Source organism: Polyodon spathula, chromosome 9, assembly GCF_017654505.1.
Source record: "Polyodon spathula isolate WHYD16114869_AA chromosome 9, ASM1765450v1, whole genome shotgun sequence".
NCBI classification, from domain to species: Eukaryota; Metazoa; Chordata; class Actinopteri; order Acipenseriformes; family Polyodontidae; genus Polyodon; species Polyodon spathula.
In genome coordinates, this window is record NC_054542.1 from 28,254,384 (window position 1) to 28,273,975 (window position 19,592).

Here is a 19,592-nt window from a genome sequence, read left to right on the forward strand (position 1 = left end):
TTCACGCACCTCTATTTTCCAATTCCTTTTAATATTCAGGTATTAATTACAAGAGAAGGAACCGTTAACAGCGGTCCAGATAAGCTGCGTACCTGCCGTTTTTACGCATTACAAATCCAAAATACACACTAAAAATTTAAACGAAATTTGTCTGCCTCCCCTAAAATTTCCACTAAGAACTCGGAATACAATGTCTTAAACTACTAAAACTGTACACAAGACAAAACAACACAACAAACATTATCCAACCTCTGGCTAGCCCAGTTGTCTTTGTAGCCAATTAAAACGGAATGAAACCTGTTAAAGAAATTACTTGGAAAATCTGCACGCACCCTAAGTTCTACAATTTGGTATAATTGTGGAGAAATTCTATAGGTGCTAGAATCTAAAGTGTTACAAAAATAAAAAATATAACTGATAACCAGGAGGAAAACACAAAACCAGTAAAGAAAAAAAAAGGAAGAGACACAGTTAAGAGATAAAACAAGAAGCCATTATTATGCTAGCCTCCTATCTGTTACCTGTGCTGCCCAGATATTGTCAAGATCTTGAAGAGTCAGAGCTTTTTCTTTGATGACAAACCGGAGGATTTTTTCCAGCTTCTCCACATACTGCGGCTGATGGAGACTGTCTCGCAGTACAATGGACAGGATGTTGTTTTGCTGGATCCATTCCTGCAGAACAATCTCATTGTAAGGTGTGGAACTCTTAACTATGGCCCTAACCACATTTTAAAGTAGCACTACACCTGGAGGTAGGCTGTAAATCTAATAACCCAATATCAGTTAATCTAATTGTACAATCAGGTCATTGTTTCTTATTAGAAGGATGACGGGAAACCTCATGATACTTCCATTTGTTTTAACTGGAAGGAGAAATATCATTTATACTTAAACTGCTGTACTTACAGCCATCCGCTCTGCTGTTAACCACTCCTCCTCTTCAGGATTGCCATGCCGATGTGTATAATATGAAACACTGGATATCACCTTATTAACTTCATTTAGTGCATTCATTTTACCATTAAAAGAAGAAATTTGTAATAACCTGTTAAAATGAGAAAAAAAAGACAGTCATATGTGGCGATGTATAACAGAAAACATACAGTATATTTATTTATTAAAATTATAAGGAAGCCTTTTCTTACCTAAGAATCATTTTTAACCTAAAAATTTCTAAGTTTTTCACTGTTTCTTCTTGCCCTGGTACCCGTGAAGCTAAGTTCTTCAAAGATTTGATTATCATAGACAAAGCATCGTTTTTGGCTTCATTCTTTGCTTCCTTTTTCAACTCCTCATCTGTAAGGTTTTCTAGAAACTGTGGAACCATTTCTATCACTGGTAGAAAGTACTTCTTCACCGTGTGCAGTGTTAAAAATTCGTAACATTGCCCAAACGGTCTGAAACAGACAAAATAAGAGATACTAAATCAGGTGACCGATGTGTGAAAAAACATCTATACAAAGAAATAAAAGTTCTCTAATGAATGAAAAGCTGTTGACATGATTTATAAACTTATTTTTAATTAACAAATGACTGTACTTAGATAGCAAATTGACACTGAAAACAAGTAAATAAAATGGGTTAATCCGTAAACTTACTTGATGAGGGCTGCAATTATCTGAACATTCAGTGCTTGGCCGCTCATAAAGCGATCGTGCAAGATCTGAAACCCGTTTAATGTGCCAAACTTGTTTATTAGATCCACTAACCAGCCCTGAAACAAAAACAATTAACAAACATGTTTCTTATGAAAGCAGAAATACAATTAAATCAAAACAAGTCACATAGGTTAGGATTAAAAAAAGATACAAACTATTACTTTTTACATACACAGTAAGCACCTTTCATTTTTACCCATTATTGTATAGTCTCAGGATTGTACCTTGTCGGGTTTTAGAACACTTTGTTATTATCGATATCCAATTTTCATATTGTTGCCCACCCCTAATAACAATGTACTTTTTAAAATTGTAAAGGCTTTGACATTCTTTCTTGTTCTTTAATTTCTTGCAAAACAGTGTACAACACATTGGCCAGCTTTGAATTCAATATAAAACAACGTGTAATACAGAAACTCTATATAGTAGCTCAACTACATAGAGTATATTATTGCTAAACACAAACTCCTATTTTAAAATGATATCACAGTTTTGGTCTGGATCTGACAATTAAAATAGCTCAGATTCCACACAATCAATCTACCTTTGGTGACCGTGGATCAGGTGGACGGGCAAAAAGCTCATCTTCTGCTAACTGCACTCCAGCCGGCACCGTCTCTGACGGACGTGTACCATTATAGATATGGAACTTGCAGTGAGGATTTAAAGCCATAGCAAGAAGTTCAAGAAGAGGAAACCAGTCCTGGGAGAGCTTGGCCACACAAAGTTCTACCAGGCGATGAGTGTTGTTTATAATACACCTCTGTCAAAGGGGGAAATCAGACCATAGTTAGCTTATACAAAATGTGTAATAAGACACAAAGTCAAGGTATTTAATCATCATCATCATCCTCCTCCTCCTCCTCCTCCTCCTCCTCCTCTACAATATTCCTCTCCTCTATAATGCTTGCTGAAACCTCATTTCACATCAGCCATTCATTCAGCTTTACACTAAAAAAAGGAAGCTCATATTTGCCCTCAAAACTAACAAAGTATGTAAAGGCTATCAGTTCACAAAGATACTCACATGAATTTCAAACTTCCAGCCACTCACAGCTTCATCCGTAAGGATTTTTGTAAAGGAAATTGTCAAGCCATCTCGGAAAAATCTCTGACACGCTTCACATTTTACATCAAGTCCTTTGAGGTGAAAAAGAAATTATTCATGACGTATAACCATCACAAAATTATAATTAATATTTAACAATGGATATAAAAGGTTTATTATGTGATTTAACAAACACTTTGAACAATTCAGAATAAACTCCATTAAATACCCACAATCATAATACTCCTCAACATTATGTGGCTAGAAGTATGCTGTTTAAAAATTACAGAAAATACTTATAGTAAAAGGGTTACCATAAAGTGCTCATGAATTAGTACAAACATAAATCCCTGCTATGGCTGTAAATACAAAACACAGCTATCACCACCATGACCTACATCCACATCATGTACCTTAAAAACCGTTGAATAAGTCGATTTTCTAGGCATTTTTGCGGTGCCCTTAAAAGGTGGGAGTGACTAATGCACTAGTACGACATATGTGCTGGTTTAATATTAAACAACTGTACCAGTGCCACAATGGGATTACTACAGCCACGGACCACGGTTATGGCTCACACAAACCTAACTGTCAACAACCCGATTTATTTGTTCAAGATCTACGGCATTCAGGTTATGTTGCTAGGTAGAAACACAAAACCACTGTTCTAATTAGTCATTTTAAAAGTTAAACACAAGCTTTCAGATTCTTCACTGACCTCTCAAATGTCACAGATATACAAAAAAGGCGGGAAAAATTGAAATGTACATGTAAAATTGAAAGGAGTGCTGCATGAAGTAATAATCAAAATGTCAAATACACACTGATTAAATCAGATAATTAACACAAGCAACTTTTTCATAAAGTTGTATTTTATCCAACAAAGCAATGTTATTTCAAAGAAAATAACACCAAAATTAAGTGTCTTGGACAAATGTATCTAGGACAGTGATTCTTTGAATAAAAACACAATGGAGGTCTGTGACAAAACCCCAGATGGTGTCATGTCTTTAGCTTCCTGATCAGTCCTGGAATGACCAAGCAAGAGGAATAAAGTATTTTGCCTTGAAGCTCATAGGGAATAGTACATAGATGGACTTCTGAATTATAGGCAACTAGTGTTCTGCGATACCTCATTAAGGGAGCCTCGATACAATACAATGCACAGTATCATGATATTCAATACTATGACGATACTTTGGATCTTATGTGCATAAGTAAGTGTCTGGTTATACCGTCTCGCCAGGTATGAAATTGCTGGCTGTGAGCACCCAAGACAGCGAGCCACAGTATGCTGCCCTAGTCTTTTTTTTTTTTCTTGCGATTTTCTTTATTGCTTTTATTCAAGCTTGCAATTAAACAGCTGAAATCACTCCATATCAAATGTCCAATCAACTGTCTCACTAATTAGGTGATTAAGTGCACGAGCAAGATGGGCCAAATTGACATCCTCTTGTTTGTAGCATTTATGATGATCTTAAAAAGACACATACAACATAATACCTCCATGAGTCTATACTGTTCAAATCTTTTAGAAAGTAAAACAAGTGAACACAGAGTAGAAATGCTAAACTAGACTAGCCTGATTGATACATCTACACTTTTGAACACAGTAATTAGTTACATTAGGGGATACTCACAAACTTTTCTTAATTTTAAACACTGCATTCATTTTACAATTTTATAGTTTTAGATATTCTGAAAAATCACAAATTTAACTTATTTTAATCAATTACTTTAGCAGATTTATTTTTTATTTCTGGCGAAGAACTGCTTCGACAGTACTAAAAACGCAGCTAACATACACAATTAAATTGTGCAAAATTTGAAGTTAAGCATTATATTTAACGCTACATTTATAAAACAAAAACAGGTCACCAATGTAGATGCCTTTCTCTTACATGTTATTAGAACATAATTATGTTTAAGGATATTAAAGCAAAATATCTCCATCAAAACAACGTCCAGTACACCTCAAATAAGAACACATGACATTTTACTCGAGAGGAGGCCATTTAGCCCACCATGCTCGTTCAGTTGTTAAATCTTGCAAAGAAAGTAAAATTAGACAAAAAAGACAACCACTCTGACTACTATAATAAATTAAGAGCTTTTTATTGCGTTCACGCTGAACCTGCAGCCGTCTGCACTGGCGCACTTTTGCAGTGTGACTCGGAAGCTTCTAAAGGGCCTGTGCAGGTGAAGTGTTATACTGATTCTGTTATCTGTAGGGAAACTGATATGCTAGCAATGAAGTCTGTATTCATCTTGGTCTTTTATGCACAAAATTCAAAACACAAGTTTCACAGCTATCAAATTACATACACATAAAATCTAGATTACCACAAAATCCAAAGAATATAAAAAAAACTAAATTTTTGACATGCGGTAGAGTTTTAATGACATGTCTGCACAGTATATTTTTGCATCTTATAGCAAATGCACTGTAATAATGAAATAAACAAGCATTAATGAACTCTCTTTTGATCAGCTTCTAGTGCATTCATGATTTGTTATTTTTGCTGTGCCTTTTTATAGGCAATATGCACTGGGGAGTCGCTTAACCTTTTGCAGTCCTATGTTGGACCAGGTCTGACATTATAATTTCCCTTTCCAGTCTGATGTCGAACCCTGTCCGACATCAAAGACAAAAAGCACAGGTCTCTAGTTTTTTTTCCTCCAGAAAAAGTCGAGAAAACCATTCAAATGGCCCAGTGAGACTGATAGGAGCCGAGAGGGTGGGAAGGGGGCGTATCTGAGCAATACAGAGATAACAAGACACAAACGAGATAGCTGCTTCTGCATCCAGCGCTCAAAGAATATCACAGAAATAAGCAGAGCTTTTTGAGATGTTATAGTAATAAAATAATGACTTCGATCGCATTATTGAGGAGTTTGGTGATAAAATGAGTGATCAGGAGAGGATTTCAGTACGCACATCTAAAAAGAGGTATGTGAAAAATACAGCAAACAAGGGGTGGGGCTTGGCTGGAGATGCAGTACTGATGTCCTTTTGCTATGCAGGGCCTTTTAAACCCGTTTTACACTGAAAACAAAAAATTCAACAGCACATGGAAAATAAACAGCGCGTGTGAAAATAAATTGGACCTGACACACCTAACGAGCGCTGAATAAATGGACCGCTAAAGGTTAAACTAATACCCCTTTTCTGCCTGTACACCCAAGCCGTGAGGGCTCCAGGCCCTCACAGCTCGGGTGGTTTTCCATTTGTAAGATACCCAACCCGTACCATGAAACTCCAGCCTTACAACATATCTGAAGCTGGCTGTGGACAGGGTTATTGCATTTCGTCATCACGCTCAAGCGTCATTCCAAGAGAAAGTAACAACCCCCAGGACCACAAGCAGTAAATGGTTTCCTAACTCCTTCCCTTTACGCCACGGGACACAACACACATCTGACTAAACTACAAAATAACACACTCTGTAATGCACATATAGTGAAGCAAAAATGTAACTTTCCGTGAATTAATCATGCATAAAGCACCATGTAATCAACGTTGTATTTTTTACAAAAAACAAAACAAAAAGTAACATTCCTACCTGTGGATAAGTTTAAACTATAAATATAAATTTTAAACTATAAATAGCCTGGCTAAACGGCAGTCGGGAGTTCAGTTTGAAGCAACAGACAACCACACCAAGTGCAAGAAGGAGAACGGGTCTGGACAGGGAAAGAGGGAATGGGTTCGCCCCAGGTTCAGCTGCCAGAGCAGGGTTGAAGCATCTAGTCTCCTCTGAAGGCCGCAGCTCCTCTCGCAGCAAAAATACATTAAGGCAAGATAACCACATAACAGGCCAAATATTTATTTAGTTAGAAAACAAACGCTGAATAAGATGTCTGTTATAAAGTGCCAGCGCAGCTCTTCTTCAGTTCAGATACTGTATCATAAGGCAGAAACAGACATGGAAGTTAGACCAAGAAGTTGTTTACAGTTTGAACACTGGTGCTGTATTTACTGTAGAAATATTGCATAAATCACTATTATAGGAAATTGGGGGACATGCTGTTGGAGCGTTATAACTGAGAGCCTTATAGCGAGGGAACACTGTGTAGATTAGTGTAGAAATTGAACCACATAAACCACATGTCGTTTCATTTTATAAGGACATAATTTATGTATACTGTAATACTGTCTCCCGTCTTTGCTTTCTTTGTTTAGGTATGTATTTCAACCCCCCCACCCCCCCCACACATTTTCAATACTTTTCAGCAATAAAAAAAAAAAATCGACTCATGTTCATTACGCGTGACATCACTCAGCTCAGCTCGCTTTTCTCTAGTGGAAAAGCAGCTCAAGCTACCCTAGCCGTACCAGGCTGACTGGACTCGGCACTGGCTCGGCTTTGCTGATGGCAAAGGGGTATTAAAGAACTGAAAAAACTAAAGTAAAAGAGAAAAGTAAACTTCGGCTTGGGGTGGAGATCGGGGTGGTGATCTGAAAGAGATTTCAATAAAATTGGTGGCGTTTCCCCCCTTGTTTTTCAAGTCTTTAAAGCATCTGGCTGAAATCCAAAACAGTTCCACACCAAGCTTCTTACCCCAGCACTCGTCATTACTGGTGCACAACATTTTCCCACAACGCGCAAGGTAGTTGGTCACTTCCACGAAGCTCAAATGAGTAAGCTTTGTTCATATAGTTTTTAAAAGCACAAAAAAGCTTAAACAAAAAAAAAAAAACACAATATCGAAAAATCGCGATACTTCGACATTTTTATTTTACACCAATATTAGGTATCGTAGGATTTTGGTATCCTGATATACCGTAGGTATCGACATACTGCGGAACACTACTGGCAACTCAATTGTTGTCTCATGCACAGCACTCAATCAACCAACAAACTAGACTATTATACAAAATGACCAATACCTCAAAAATTAAGATCATCTCTTTTGCAAACACTATGGGGGAACAAATCTTGTTTCCCCACACAAACTGATGCTAAAAAAAACCCCATACTTGTACGTATTAACTTACAAAAATGTACCTTAGTTTACTTACCTTTTTTACCAAGATCTATAGCAGCTTCAAGAAGAACTTCTAATTCACCTTTTGGCAAAACTGGTACAACCCACCGGGGTCTGAAACAAAGCATTAAAGGAATTGTTTGACACTAGTGCAATTTCCACCCCAAGGTTAACAGGATGCAATTTAAAGGCTCCTGTTCATAGGCATCCCAAAGGGACAGCCAGTTCCACAATGCCATGCCACAACAGAAAATCCCGACTATGGCATTAATTTCATAATTGTTCTATACTTGATAACAGATGAAGAATTGGACAGACAATTAGAATTGTAAGGTAAAACTTACTAAGAACTGGAAAAAAAAAAACCTACTTGTTTTAACATTAAAAATACAAAACATTCCAGTCTGTATGCGAGTAGTAGGTTTACATACCGGTTGATCATGTCATCCAGCTTGGCCAGGTCTGTGTGAGGGAAGGCAGGCTCCTCCTCCTCAAGTTGAGGAGGTCCATCTCCCTGCCCCTGCTCGTCTGGAGGGCTGACTGGAGAGTTCTCATTTGATGAGTTAGCAGAGGACATCTGCAAACACACACACAAATATGAAAATGTATAATCTGCACTCCAGAATCTCTTTCTAAACCAGATACTACAAGTTAGATATCCTCTGAGATTACTGTAAAGAATACTCAAAAACCATTACCATAACACTTTTTTCCCCTGTGGTTCAAATAATCTTTTGTAACAAATGTCCAAATGTGCTTACTGCTGGAAAGATATTGCCTTTATTAAAAGTCACAGAAGATATATGCAAGTAGATCACCATGATACACCATGGTTGAGCAACACACATTCATCTCTGTGCAAACAAAAGCCACAAATGAAAATAAATACTGAAGCATAGACACTGAACGTACAGCTTATCATCCTTTCATGGTTACTAAGGAACATCCTGAACAATACCCTTGTGCTACTTCAACAGATATTAAGACTGGGAATGATACAGTTCCACATCAAAGCAACAAAAACCAAGGAGTAGCTGTATGGAATAGAAAGTGAGAAAAAATGTGGGAACTGTGAGGGAGTGGAAATTATGCCTCCTGTTGGCTGACCTAAATAGTCTGCTTGCTTTTCACTTGTCTGCACAATATGTTGATGTCAATGCATTTCATTTTCCCTTATGCAGCATCTGGCAGGAACCTTTCCTACTGCAGTATGTACAGTCCAAAGCCTAGATGGTCCTGCTTCCAGACAACAATTTTGACTAGCACTGCACTAGCTGCAGGCAACCTTTCAAAATAACGTTGTTCTCTGTAGTAATACAGCAGCATGTTGCAGACAAGCAGTTTCACAAATCTGATGAATTCACTCTGCACCACCCAGTCACACAAAGAACTTCATATTCGTAACCATCAAAATAAAATCAATCTGTGTTAGCTGGTTTTCCTGCCACTTGACCACAGACATTCTGATATTGTTCTCACTATTCTGGATCCAGTCTTGCATTTCTATTGTATCTTTTGTCTGTACCTGTGCCATTGTGTTTGCACCAACTTTACACTTGTTAGTTGTGCTGGTTAGTAAAATAGGTTTTATTTGGGCAACTACTAAAACAAATGCATGAATTGTCAAGTTTTCTAGTCCGATTTCACAATAAAACTGAACACAATTGCGAGACAAGTAAAATTTTTCTGGTATTTATTTATTTTTAAGTCACAGAAACTTTATATGGTACAGCAGCCTTGTTGCCATAGGACAGTATCTCGTTTGAACACTGGGGTGATACAAAAATAAAAATAAACACCATTCCCCCCAATGAACAATTAATAATATTTTCATTTAACAGTTGTATACCATTTGCCACTCAAATCATTAGGTTTTATTGATAAATACTTCATCAGAAAGGAACTGGATAGGCCCAAGAGAAGTTTTAAAATCCATTCACTGGTGCTTGTTGACTCTCCATTGCCTTTTAAATGATTTACTCCCCTGTGCGTTGTGTAAATGAAAGGTTTCGCATTGAAGTTGGCAGCAGCTATTTTTTTGTTCAATATCCACAAATGGACTATCTACAGAAACATGGGATAGAAGAATAATGCCACTCTCAAACCGTTGGGTTTGGAAACCAAAAAAAGTCACATGACCAAAACGGTAGCCATCTTAGGCCACAGGTCAAAGTGACAAGCACCATTACAAGATGCCAGTTTCTCGGCCGAGCGCCGCAGGTGGGGGTGGGGGGTTAGGTCAGCCAGGGTGTCCTCAGCTCTCCGTGCATCAGCAACCCCTGTGGCCTGGCCGGGCTTGCCTATAAGCTGCCCAGGGCTGAGTTGTCCTACGACGCTGTAGCTCCTCTGGGTGGCTACATGGTGAGTCTGCAGTGTGTAAAAAAGCGGGTGTGTGTTCATCTTCGCCCCTCCCGAGTCAGAGTAGGGGTGGTAGCGGTGAGCTGAGCTAAACAAAATAATTGGACACTAAATTGGGGAGAAAATAACAAAAAAACTAATTGCCGATTACTAAATTTAAAACAGTTGCCGCTTTCACCAATGAGACTCAACTGATAGCAGTCTGAATAGGAAAACCAGGAGAGAGGAAATGCTCACGTAAATAAATAAATAAACAAATCTGGGAAACAATCATATTAAAATATTGTGTTTGTACCATAAAGCGACTGATGAGAATTCAACTGCTGGCTCCTTACCTGGTTTTGTGGGAGGGGGGGCTGGGACTGCCCGTCTGGAGCCTGGCCCTGGCTGTCATTCCCTCCGACGGGAGAGCCACGGGTCGTGGCTGTCATACTCGACACAGAGCAGATCTTTGCAATTTTGTCCACTTATGTTGTTGTCGCAAGAGAAGAAATTATTGCCTCCTCAGCAATAATGGAGAACCAGCATACGTCCGTATAAGAAAGCACCACCTCAAGCACAGGACGTTTTGCAGAGACCATTGCATAACCTTAAACAAAAGAGAAGAGGCAAAATTAATCCGAAACAGAAAAAAAAACATGACATTGCAGAGGAATACATCATTTACCTGAAATAAATTGAATGGATTTTCAAAGTTCATTATATACCATAATTTGAAGAAAAAAAAAACAAAGAGCAGAGCAGGAGTTTGATGCAAAACAATAAGGATGTTGAACATTTTTTTATGCCATTCATTTTGCCTTTGTGATGTCCAATTGCTAAATTAATCTCGCAGTGCATTGAAGAATACCTACATTGCTATAATTCTCCATTTTCAACTTTACTGTGTTAATTTTACAAAAACTACAATGCCATTTCTTTTTAGTTTTTTCTTAAAACACAATAAAATGTGGCACTGCCAGTAAGTCAGTATTGAGCCATAGTTTAACAGGAAATGAACACCTCATTTGTCACCAATCAGAATTCCAGTATTTTTCGGAATATAGTTGTCTGAAAAGTTCCACCTAGAATATTCCAATAGTATTTGGAAAACTAACAATGTATGTCATGTAAACACACTTATATCCATTACTGGTGCAATCGGCACCCTAATTTCAGATTTGATTATCGTATAGACATTTATCAACGATAATCTATGCATTGATGTTTTATTTTTTCTAAATAAACAGTTGTTTTTTTTTTAAAACAGACGATCCAGTAACTAAAAACACTGATTGTGCATAACAGTTAAACAAAAACACACAACTTCTATTCAAATTAGAACACTTCCGATTATTAAAAAAAATACAAAAGGACCTGAGTTAACAGAAAACAATATGCATGCCTCAGTTTTATTGTAGACTGTACTGAGCCCTGTCTGTTCCCACCCTAGTCGCTACTGTGTAGGTACAAATGCTGTTTTCCAAAAAATGAAACCCATGTATACTGCTGAATTTCAGAAGTGTAATTGGATTATCTATTTCAAGTCATGTAAGTGTTGTTTTCAGAAAAACTATTTTCTGATTCAGTTTTCTGAATACATTAGTTTTCTGAAAACTTGATCTCATGTAAACCCTGGCCAACCTAAGCATTTTATGTCCAAAGCAAAACATTTTACTTAATCTCATAAATCCTGACTAATTTAACTACTGTACTAAATTCTGCTTTTTTTTTATAAATATATATAAAAATGTAGCCATCTCCAATTTTTTACCCCGGTTTTCTCCCCAATTTGGCTCATCGCTCGCAACCCCCCTGCCGACCTGGGGAACAGAGGCTGGAGCAGGCGTCCTCAGAAACGTGTTCCTGTCAACCCGTCATTTTTTTCACTGCGGATCCACAGCAAGGCCGCCAGTCCTATGGTGCCGGAGGACAACACAGATCTGGAGGCTCCACTGCAGAACCACAGGTGCCCTATAGGCCACAGGGGTCACAGATAGGGTGGCGAGCCATGGATTCCCCTGCCGACCTAGGCCCTCCCTACCCTCCTAAATTCCTAGGAATGCAGTAACCATTTTAGTGGTCTTTTACCAGTAATCAATAAAACAACAGCACTCAGTTGTAAGGAGAGAAAACGCGTAGAAACAAAAGGTCCTCACCCTAGAGGACAGAATTAAAGTTACTAAACTTTACTGTAAAGACAGTAAGTGCCAGAAAAACTTCTGAAAAATACAGCACTAGAAAGGCACAGATACAGCATTCTGAAACTGAAAGGGATTGAGATTGAAGTTTTAGGTTTTTGTTTTTGTTCACGTGACCATATTTTGAGCCAAGCTGTTAATTACAAAATAAACTCGCTTCTTTTTACCTTTGTCCTGATTGGACTTGATGATTCTGTTTCACCTTCTTCATTATTCAAACACAAGAGCAAGCAAATGACATTAACCCTTTGCAGTCCATTTATTTATCCCTCGTCAGGTCCAATTTATTTTCGCTCACGGTTTATTTTACATGCGCTGTTTAAAATATATTTTAAAACGGGTTTAAAAGGCACTGAATCGCAAAAGGACACTCGGTACTATATCTACAGCCAAGCCACACCCCTTATTCACTGTACTGATAAATCCTCTCCTGATCACTCGTTTTATCACCAAACTCCTCAACAATTCGATCCAAGTCATTATTTTATTACTATAACTTCTCCAAAAAGCTCTGCAAATGCCTGTGATATTCTCGGAGCGCTGGATGCAGAAGCAGCTACCTCCTTTGTTATGTCCGTGGTATCGCTGTAGTGAACGGGGCTATGAGGTATGACCCCTTTTTTTCCCCCCCCGATTTCATTCGGCACCTATCGGTCTCACTTGGCCATTGAAAGGTTTTCTCTGCTTTTTCCAGAGAAAAAACGACTAGAGACATGCGCTTTAGGTCTTTTTGATGATATCGGACAGGGTCCGACATTGGACTAGAATGGGAAAATTGTAATGTCTGACCTGTTCCAACATAGGACTGCAAAGCGTTAATCACTCCACCCAGATGCTACTTTGACTTGCATTTCGTTCTCGCACTTGCCTGGGAACTAGGTAGCTTCCAATGTGTCAGTTTCGTGTTGTGTTGTTCTTTTCCACTATCCAATATCCAACTTTTCCAATTTTCTCATAATTAGGATGTAGTGGCTTAACACTTAAAAGGAAAATAAACACCCATGTTGGAACATTTTATTTAGATATAAATTAATTTTTGGTCTTAGAATACAACTCACAGAACGTGTTAAAGTCAGATTCTGGTTAAATTCCTATTTAGACTAATTTGATAAAGATCTTTCTGGTCACTTTGTCCTTGCTAAAGTCAAGGCTGACCTCCAAGACATTTTAAAATAGGTGTTGGCCTCTCCTTTGATGTACAGTTCTAACATGAAAGGCATTTGCCATTTAGCGCGGTCCACTGTTTTTATGTTAAATATCTTTACAAACTAGAAATAAAACAGGTTTACTTAGGACCTTACAGTTGATTTTATCAGAACTTTTATCTTCATTAAACTATACTTATCTGGACTAAAAGAAAAAGCCCACAACTTCTCTTTTCCTTTTTTTTTATTCACTTTTTTTTTTTTTTTTTTTTTTTTTTTTTTTAAATTCAACAACCGAAAAATTCAAGCCATAGTTATAAGTAAAAAGATCTTATGCTGGTGTTTGTTTCAGGATGCAATGAATCAACATGTACCTGAAAGGCAGACACAGGCATTGAAATTTGCAAAGGATTAAAACATTGTGTGACCTGAGGCAGGCAAGCATTCATTACTTTCACAAAATAATTTGTTTTGTAAATGCATTATCTAAATGTTATTAAATTACACACTTTTGTTCATATTACATCTTCCGGCTTTTACAGTGTATGTAAGACATACATAATTACAGGAAAGCATGTCAGAGACAAATAGAAAAGTTATGGGTCCTCTTAAGAGACCACTATTCCCTTGAGTGGTCTCTTACTACAGGTTTGACTATACTTTGAAAGAAAAACTGTAAAAATTGGTAGATTTAATATTGGCATTCTTTTGTAAAGATTGCGCATACATAAACATGTATATGCTGTGTTCTTGTCACTTTTTAGTGCAAAAAAATGCAGAGACTCACCAGTAAAGCAACTCAACTCATTTTACACAAGTTATACCCAACGCAATTAGAGGCCTAACTGCTTATCCTAGCAACGCACTGATGTTGTTAATCTACCGTAACAGCACTAAAAGAAGTTCACTCAAGATTAATGCAAACCAGTAACAGGAGAATTCAAACTGGGTTCTGAATTGATGCATCGATTCACAGTTACATAATCGAAGCTCAGGAAATTTAAGGACAGATGATCAATAAATCGATGCATCAACTAATTGTTACACCAGTATAGAATACAGATGAATACCAACTAAAAGGTCAACGCTTGTGGATTGTATCCTTGTTAAGGCCAGAGGTTAAAGCAACGCTGGACAACACCGGCAATGGAACTTAAGAGGTGATCTTTGTGAACAGGAACAACTGAGGCAGAATTATTAATAAGATTTCAAAAGCACTAGCAATACATGGAATTCAAATTCAATGAACACCTGGTAAATTCTGTTTCTGAAAAAAAACAAAAACACACACACGAAACATTAACCACATTAATTTCCTCAATTTAAACTATCTGTATCAATGTTGCAAAGGGCCACAATGCAAAACACACTGATAAAGACACCACCCACTACTGGCCTTTCCTATTTGGAATTCTCCCTCACATTACAGCAGGCATTTTAATAAAAAAAACAAAACGATACTACAAAGAAAACAAAGCTTTCATCCCTGTTGACATTTCCTTCTTTAATCTTGAAAGACATCCACTTACTACCACCAAAACTGACCTCGTAAGCTCAACGTAACAAAAGAATTCCAGAAAATTTCTCTGCCAGGTACAACTGTTCATTATAAGTCTCAAAATATTAAGTTTTGAAAGAAACAAAATGTTAAACAAACATGTATTTTCATTTTAAAACAAGATGTGGTACCATATTAGGCTTAGGAAAGTCCATTTGCAGGCTATGCTTTTAGACGGTCTTGTATTTCCAGGTCATTTTTATATCACCTGGAGATCGGTGAGAAATCGGTGGCGTTCTAGTCATACATATTCTTACAAATCAGTGCAGACCTACTACAAAATCTGTTTTTGATGACCTTCTGTGTGACCTTAGCTGACGGGTCACATAGGTACCTGTGCCGATAAAGTTTTCTTTTTTATTTAATAAAATAATAAAGTTGCATTTTCAAACTTGATATTTATCATACTGTGTTGATGGAATACAATTCTTAATTTCTTGTTACAATAATTCTGTGTTCAAAAACATCCATTTATACAGGAATGTTAATATTGTTACTATGTTAATATGGGTGTTACCAACAGTTTAACTGGGGAATAAAAAAACAAAACCCTGTGTAAAGACAGTTACTTTAACAGTTTATTTTTAAATAGATTAAATTACAAGTGGTGTAAATATCTTATCCATATTTAAGCATGTTTTATTTTTTCATAAAACAAACAACCTGTAGAAAGTGTCTTACGAGAGTATTACGTGAAAAACAAAATTGAGAAAGAGGGGGGTGGGGGGGTAAACTGGGTGTACAACTGCCATGCTTAAACATGTAGGCATACAGAGAGACCGAACAGCATCTGAGATGCTGCTGCAAGACAGGTCACGTGAGCCACAGATCTATAAAGGCCAAAAATGTTGCTTCATAAAGTTGAATGTAACCCGCTGAATACTGTTATGTTAACAAAGAATTGCATACCGCTTTGTAGTTTTCCATATACTTAATGAAAACGTGATGTTTTGAAATCTAACAGGAAACGCTGTACTACTATTGTGGCTTTTGCAATATCATTTTGTAGATTATTTGACTACATGATTAATAAAATAAAACTACCTAAATTATTAAATTATATAGATCTAAATTACATCTATATTTGAAATTCTTCCTTTGGTTATGTGTAAACAAGTTTGATTTAAATATATCTATAAATTCATAGAATTTGAATAAAACTAAAACCACACAACTTATTTTTACAATGTAGCAACTGACAACCAATGCTTAGGGATCTACATAAATCGCGATTTCGCAAAAATTGTGAAACTGAGGGATCATCGCGAAATTCACCTCTTAAGGGCCAATGCATACTGAAGTACGGAGAGGAAAAATAAAAAGAAACCTTGTTTAAATGAACTACTGCACAACGCAAGTGACGCAAACTACGTATCTTCTTTATGTAGATAGCCCTTTTTTATTCCTTCATCGTCCTGTGTGCATTGCACATAAGCAAAAAACAACCAAACAAAAACGGCCACAAAAAAAAAATGATCCACAGCGGTTAACATTCTTGTTTACTATTCAAATGACAACAAAGTTTTAATCACAGTGTGTCTGTACTGCTTTTCTACGACCTGTACTGTGCAGTAAGGGGTGGGACAAAGTTATTGCTCCATTCTTTTGATTTAGGTTGCTAAAATCTAGTTTTCAGCATTGGAGAAGAAAGTAGAAATGGACAACAAAACAAAAAAAGTATATTTCGGTGATTGATCGTGTCAAGATATTTCAAGAAACAAGACACGCAGTTAATTGTTTTGGCTATCTCGATGTGTCTTTGGAGAAAATACGATCGATCGCTATTTAGCTTCCGAATCCCACATTAAATAAAAGGCCACTACAGATGCAGCTGAACAGAACTTAAAATAAAACAGCTTTCAGAAACCAAACTGGAAAGTCAGTCCAGACGATAAGTATTCCTACAGGCATGTTAAATCAGTACTACGACGATCTACCACAGCCACCTCGCTTCAACCTGTTGCTTACTTTTTCGAAGCTGGAATTTTAGATCCGAATAGTCACATTTTCTTTGTTCTGACCCGGTACTAATAAAATAAATTATTGGATGGGACAAACAGCATGACAACGTGCTGCATATATTGCCTTTTTTAAATTGCATTAAAGTATGCCAGATGCCCTTAGGCTGATGAGTTTTTGGGCTGTTTCTAATCAATTTCCACATCTGTATAACTTGGCAAATCTTTGCCATAACTTCCAACCAATTCCATTCAATCTCAATGTATTGGAAAATCAACTGCAGTGGGATGCTGCATGCTTGCCTTTTAACAATTGACAGCACTCTGTTTTAGTAAGGAAGCAAGTAGCACTATTTTTAGGCTTTATATTGTTCCGAAATACTGTCTACTTAGTTTTATTTAATGCTTAAACTGGTCCGCGAAATGTCAGCAAAAATTTAATTTTATTCCACAACCTACATGTCAAAAATACGTAAATTTACAGCAATTTAAGTAGACCCCTACCAATGATGCCTTATTCTGCCACCTTTGTTGGATTAACTATAGGGCAAGATCTCTCTTTGTTCTTAGCTATGACATACCTGACAAACAGCACTAAATAGCATATGCTTTCCCTTGGGATTTTGTAAAATTGTGGTGGAACTGCCCTAAATTTACTGACATGTGGAACGGCTTGAACGGCTACGTAGTAGGAATCTCTTTCAACCTAAAGGGGTACATTTATTCATCATACACCTCACTGGGATATCAACCACAGCTACAGTTTCAGGGAATCCACCAGGACTGCATCAATCATTTATTTTTAGGAGTCATCTCAGGAACAGCAAGTATGTAAGCATGTGGTTAACTCACTCCATTGCTGTACAACACTCCAACTGTGTTATCCTTGCAAAGAACAGGCTGATCAAATCAACCGCAAAATAAATGATACTGAAATAGTGTTAGAATCAAGTATTTAAAAAAAACAAAAACAAGGATTTGTCTGAGGGAGTTTAACTATTATACTTTGCCTGTTGGACTTTTTTCTCACTACTTTCATTCTGTTGCTAGAAAAACACTCCAATGTAGATTTCTAGGCAAGCCACGCAAGTTTCTGAAAACTCGGAATAGCGGAAGTCTAGCATATGCACACAAATATGAAAACACATATCTCTAAACCTCAAACCAACACTATGTACTCGCATATGCATATCCCTTGAATCCACAAACCCTCAGTCACACACACAGTAACAAACTTACTTAAATGAATTAAACAAAATGCGGAACACTAAGTATAGTCCACTATGACTTCCGTTTCACAAATCCAGGAAAATGGTTCCAGTGTGCCAAAAAGCTGAAAACTCATTTATAAAACGATAACGATGTAATTTAATCCGAGCTTTCCCACCGCACGTTGTTTGTTGTACAGTTAGAAACGGAGACTACTCACATACCTGGTATTGCCTGGCATGTCGAAAAACACTGTATTTCCGATCTGTTCAAGTTGGTATTGTTTTGTCAGAAACGCTGAAATTGTAAAAGCTTCTCTTTGAATTCCTCAGGAAGCTGATGAGGCTTCTTTGAAAATGGCTGCCTGTATGCCATGGATGATTCAAGATCGGCAGTAATGTTTTGGTTCGTCTTCTCTTGGCAGTAAGTCAAGTTGCTGTTTGTGTACTCTGGTAGTCACGTCTTTTGTTGGCGATTTTAATACACCATCACTATACTGTACACAAATTTAACACTAAGGCTTTTTTTAAGAAGTAAAAAGTTCAAAAAGTGCATCTTAAATTGAAAGAATACAGTATACAGTACACAATGAATTGCTTCAAGCTGATGTTTGCACTGAATCCCGCCACACTGCACCAGATAGAGTTTATGAGCTGCACTAGTGACACAACAGCAATAGCAGGTAGCACTGAAGACAAATTCAAAACTTTTCAGCTTGTTATGCACTGAAAATTCTGTAAGGGGTGATTCCGTGTTTTTCCCCCCCTCGATCACGAGGGACTATTTAATAGCACATATTCTCCTCACTTTAACAACTAAACTCAGAAATCTTGTTCTCGTGTGTAACATACAAAATTATGGGTAGCTGTGTTACATTTATGGTATCAACTAAAAACACAAATGTGTCTATCATAAGATGGACCAATAATAATAATGCAATGTAGAATAGTATTTCATACCGTTTTGGTTTCGTTGTGGTAAAAATTAAAATAAGGGGATAACGGCAATTGAAACGATACAGTAAATCTTTTTTTTAAACCTGAAAGAAACCCACTTGTAAGTATGCAGGTAAAACAGCTGCATTGTATGAGGTGCAAGCTTTGTAATGTTGGCGGGTTTTTACTTTGCATTGTAACTCCCACTGTGGAGAATTGAAAAACATGGACCCGGATATGTCAGATATATGACTAAACACTATACTGAGTTGTGGACCTTTTACGTGACCCTTTCACGTTAATCCATTTCAGGCTTTTCTTGCCAACTGCTTTAAACAACTGTTTGAAAGATGTCAGCGACTGCTGACAAATAAATGGCAGAAAAGTTTAATGTTTTTTTTTTTTGTCCCCTGAAGAACTGAACTGGCACAAGACCAGAGAGAACCGTAGAACTTAGTTTTTTCTGCTAATTTGTCACGTCTTAAGCACGCTGTTCAAAGCTATCTACTTTGCCTGTACTTGAGTAAGACTGCCAAGTTTAAGGGTCTACTG

The 19,592-nt window shown here is 37.2% G+C and overlaps 1 protein-coding gene across 4 annotated transcripts in view; it reads right to left on the reverse strand.

The window, feature by feature from the left end:
- The window catches only part of LOC121320600 (probable ubiquitin carboxyl-terminal hydrolase FAF-X), a 79,618-nt gene that overhangs the window by 53,026 nt on the left and 7,000 nt on the right, over nucleotides 1-19,592 (reverse strand). For all 4 annotated transcript variants that reach the window (XM_041259067.1, XM_041259066.1, XM_041259064.1 and 1 more), the window contains exons 2-10: nucleotides 10,391-10,644; nucleotides 8,129-8,274; nucleotides 7,732-7,811; nucleotides 2,688-2,800; nucleotides 2,205-2,423; nucleotides 1,601-1,716; nucleotides 1,148-1,399; nucleotides 909-1,047; nucleotides 522-674 (exon numbers count right to left, since the gene is read on the reverse strand). In XM_041259067.1, coding sequence (XP_041115001.1) covers nucleotides 522-674; nucleotides 909-1,047; nucleotides 1,148-1,399; nucleotides 1,601-1,716; nucleotides 2,205-2,423; nucleotides 2,688-2,800; nucleotides 7,732-7,811; nucleotides 8,129-8,274; nucleotides 10,391-10,486 — 1,314 coding nt within the window. In that variant the 5' untranslated portion in view covers nucleotides 10,487-10,644. The remainder of the gene's footprint in view (nucleotides 1-521; nucleotides 675-908; nucleotides 1,048-1,147; nucleotides 1,400-1,600; nucleotides 1,717-2,204; nucleotides 2,424-2,687; nucleotides 2,801-7,731; nucleotides 7,812-8,128; nucleotides 8,275-10,390; nucleotides 10,645-19,592) is intronic.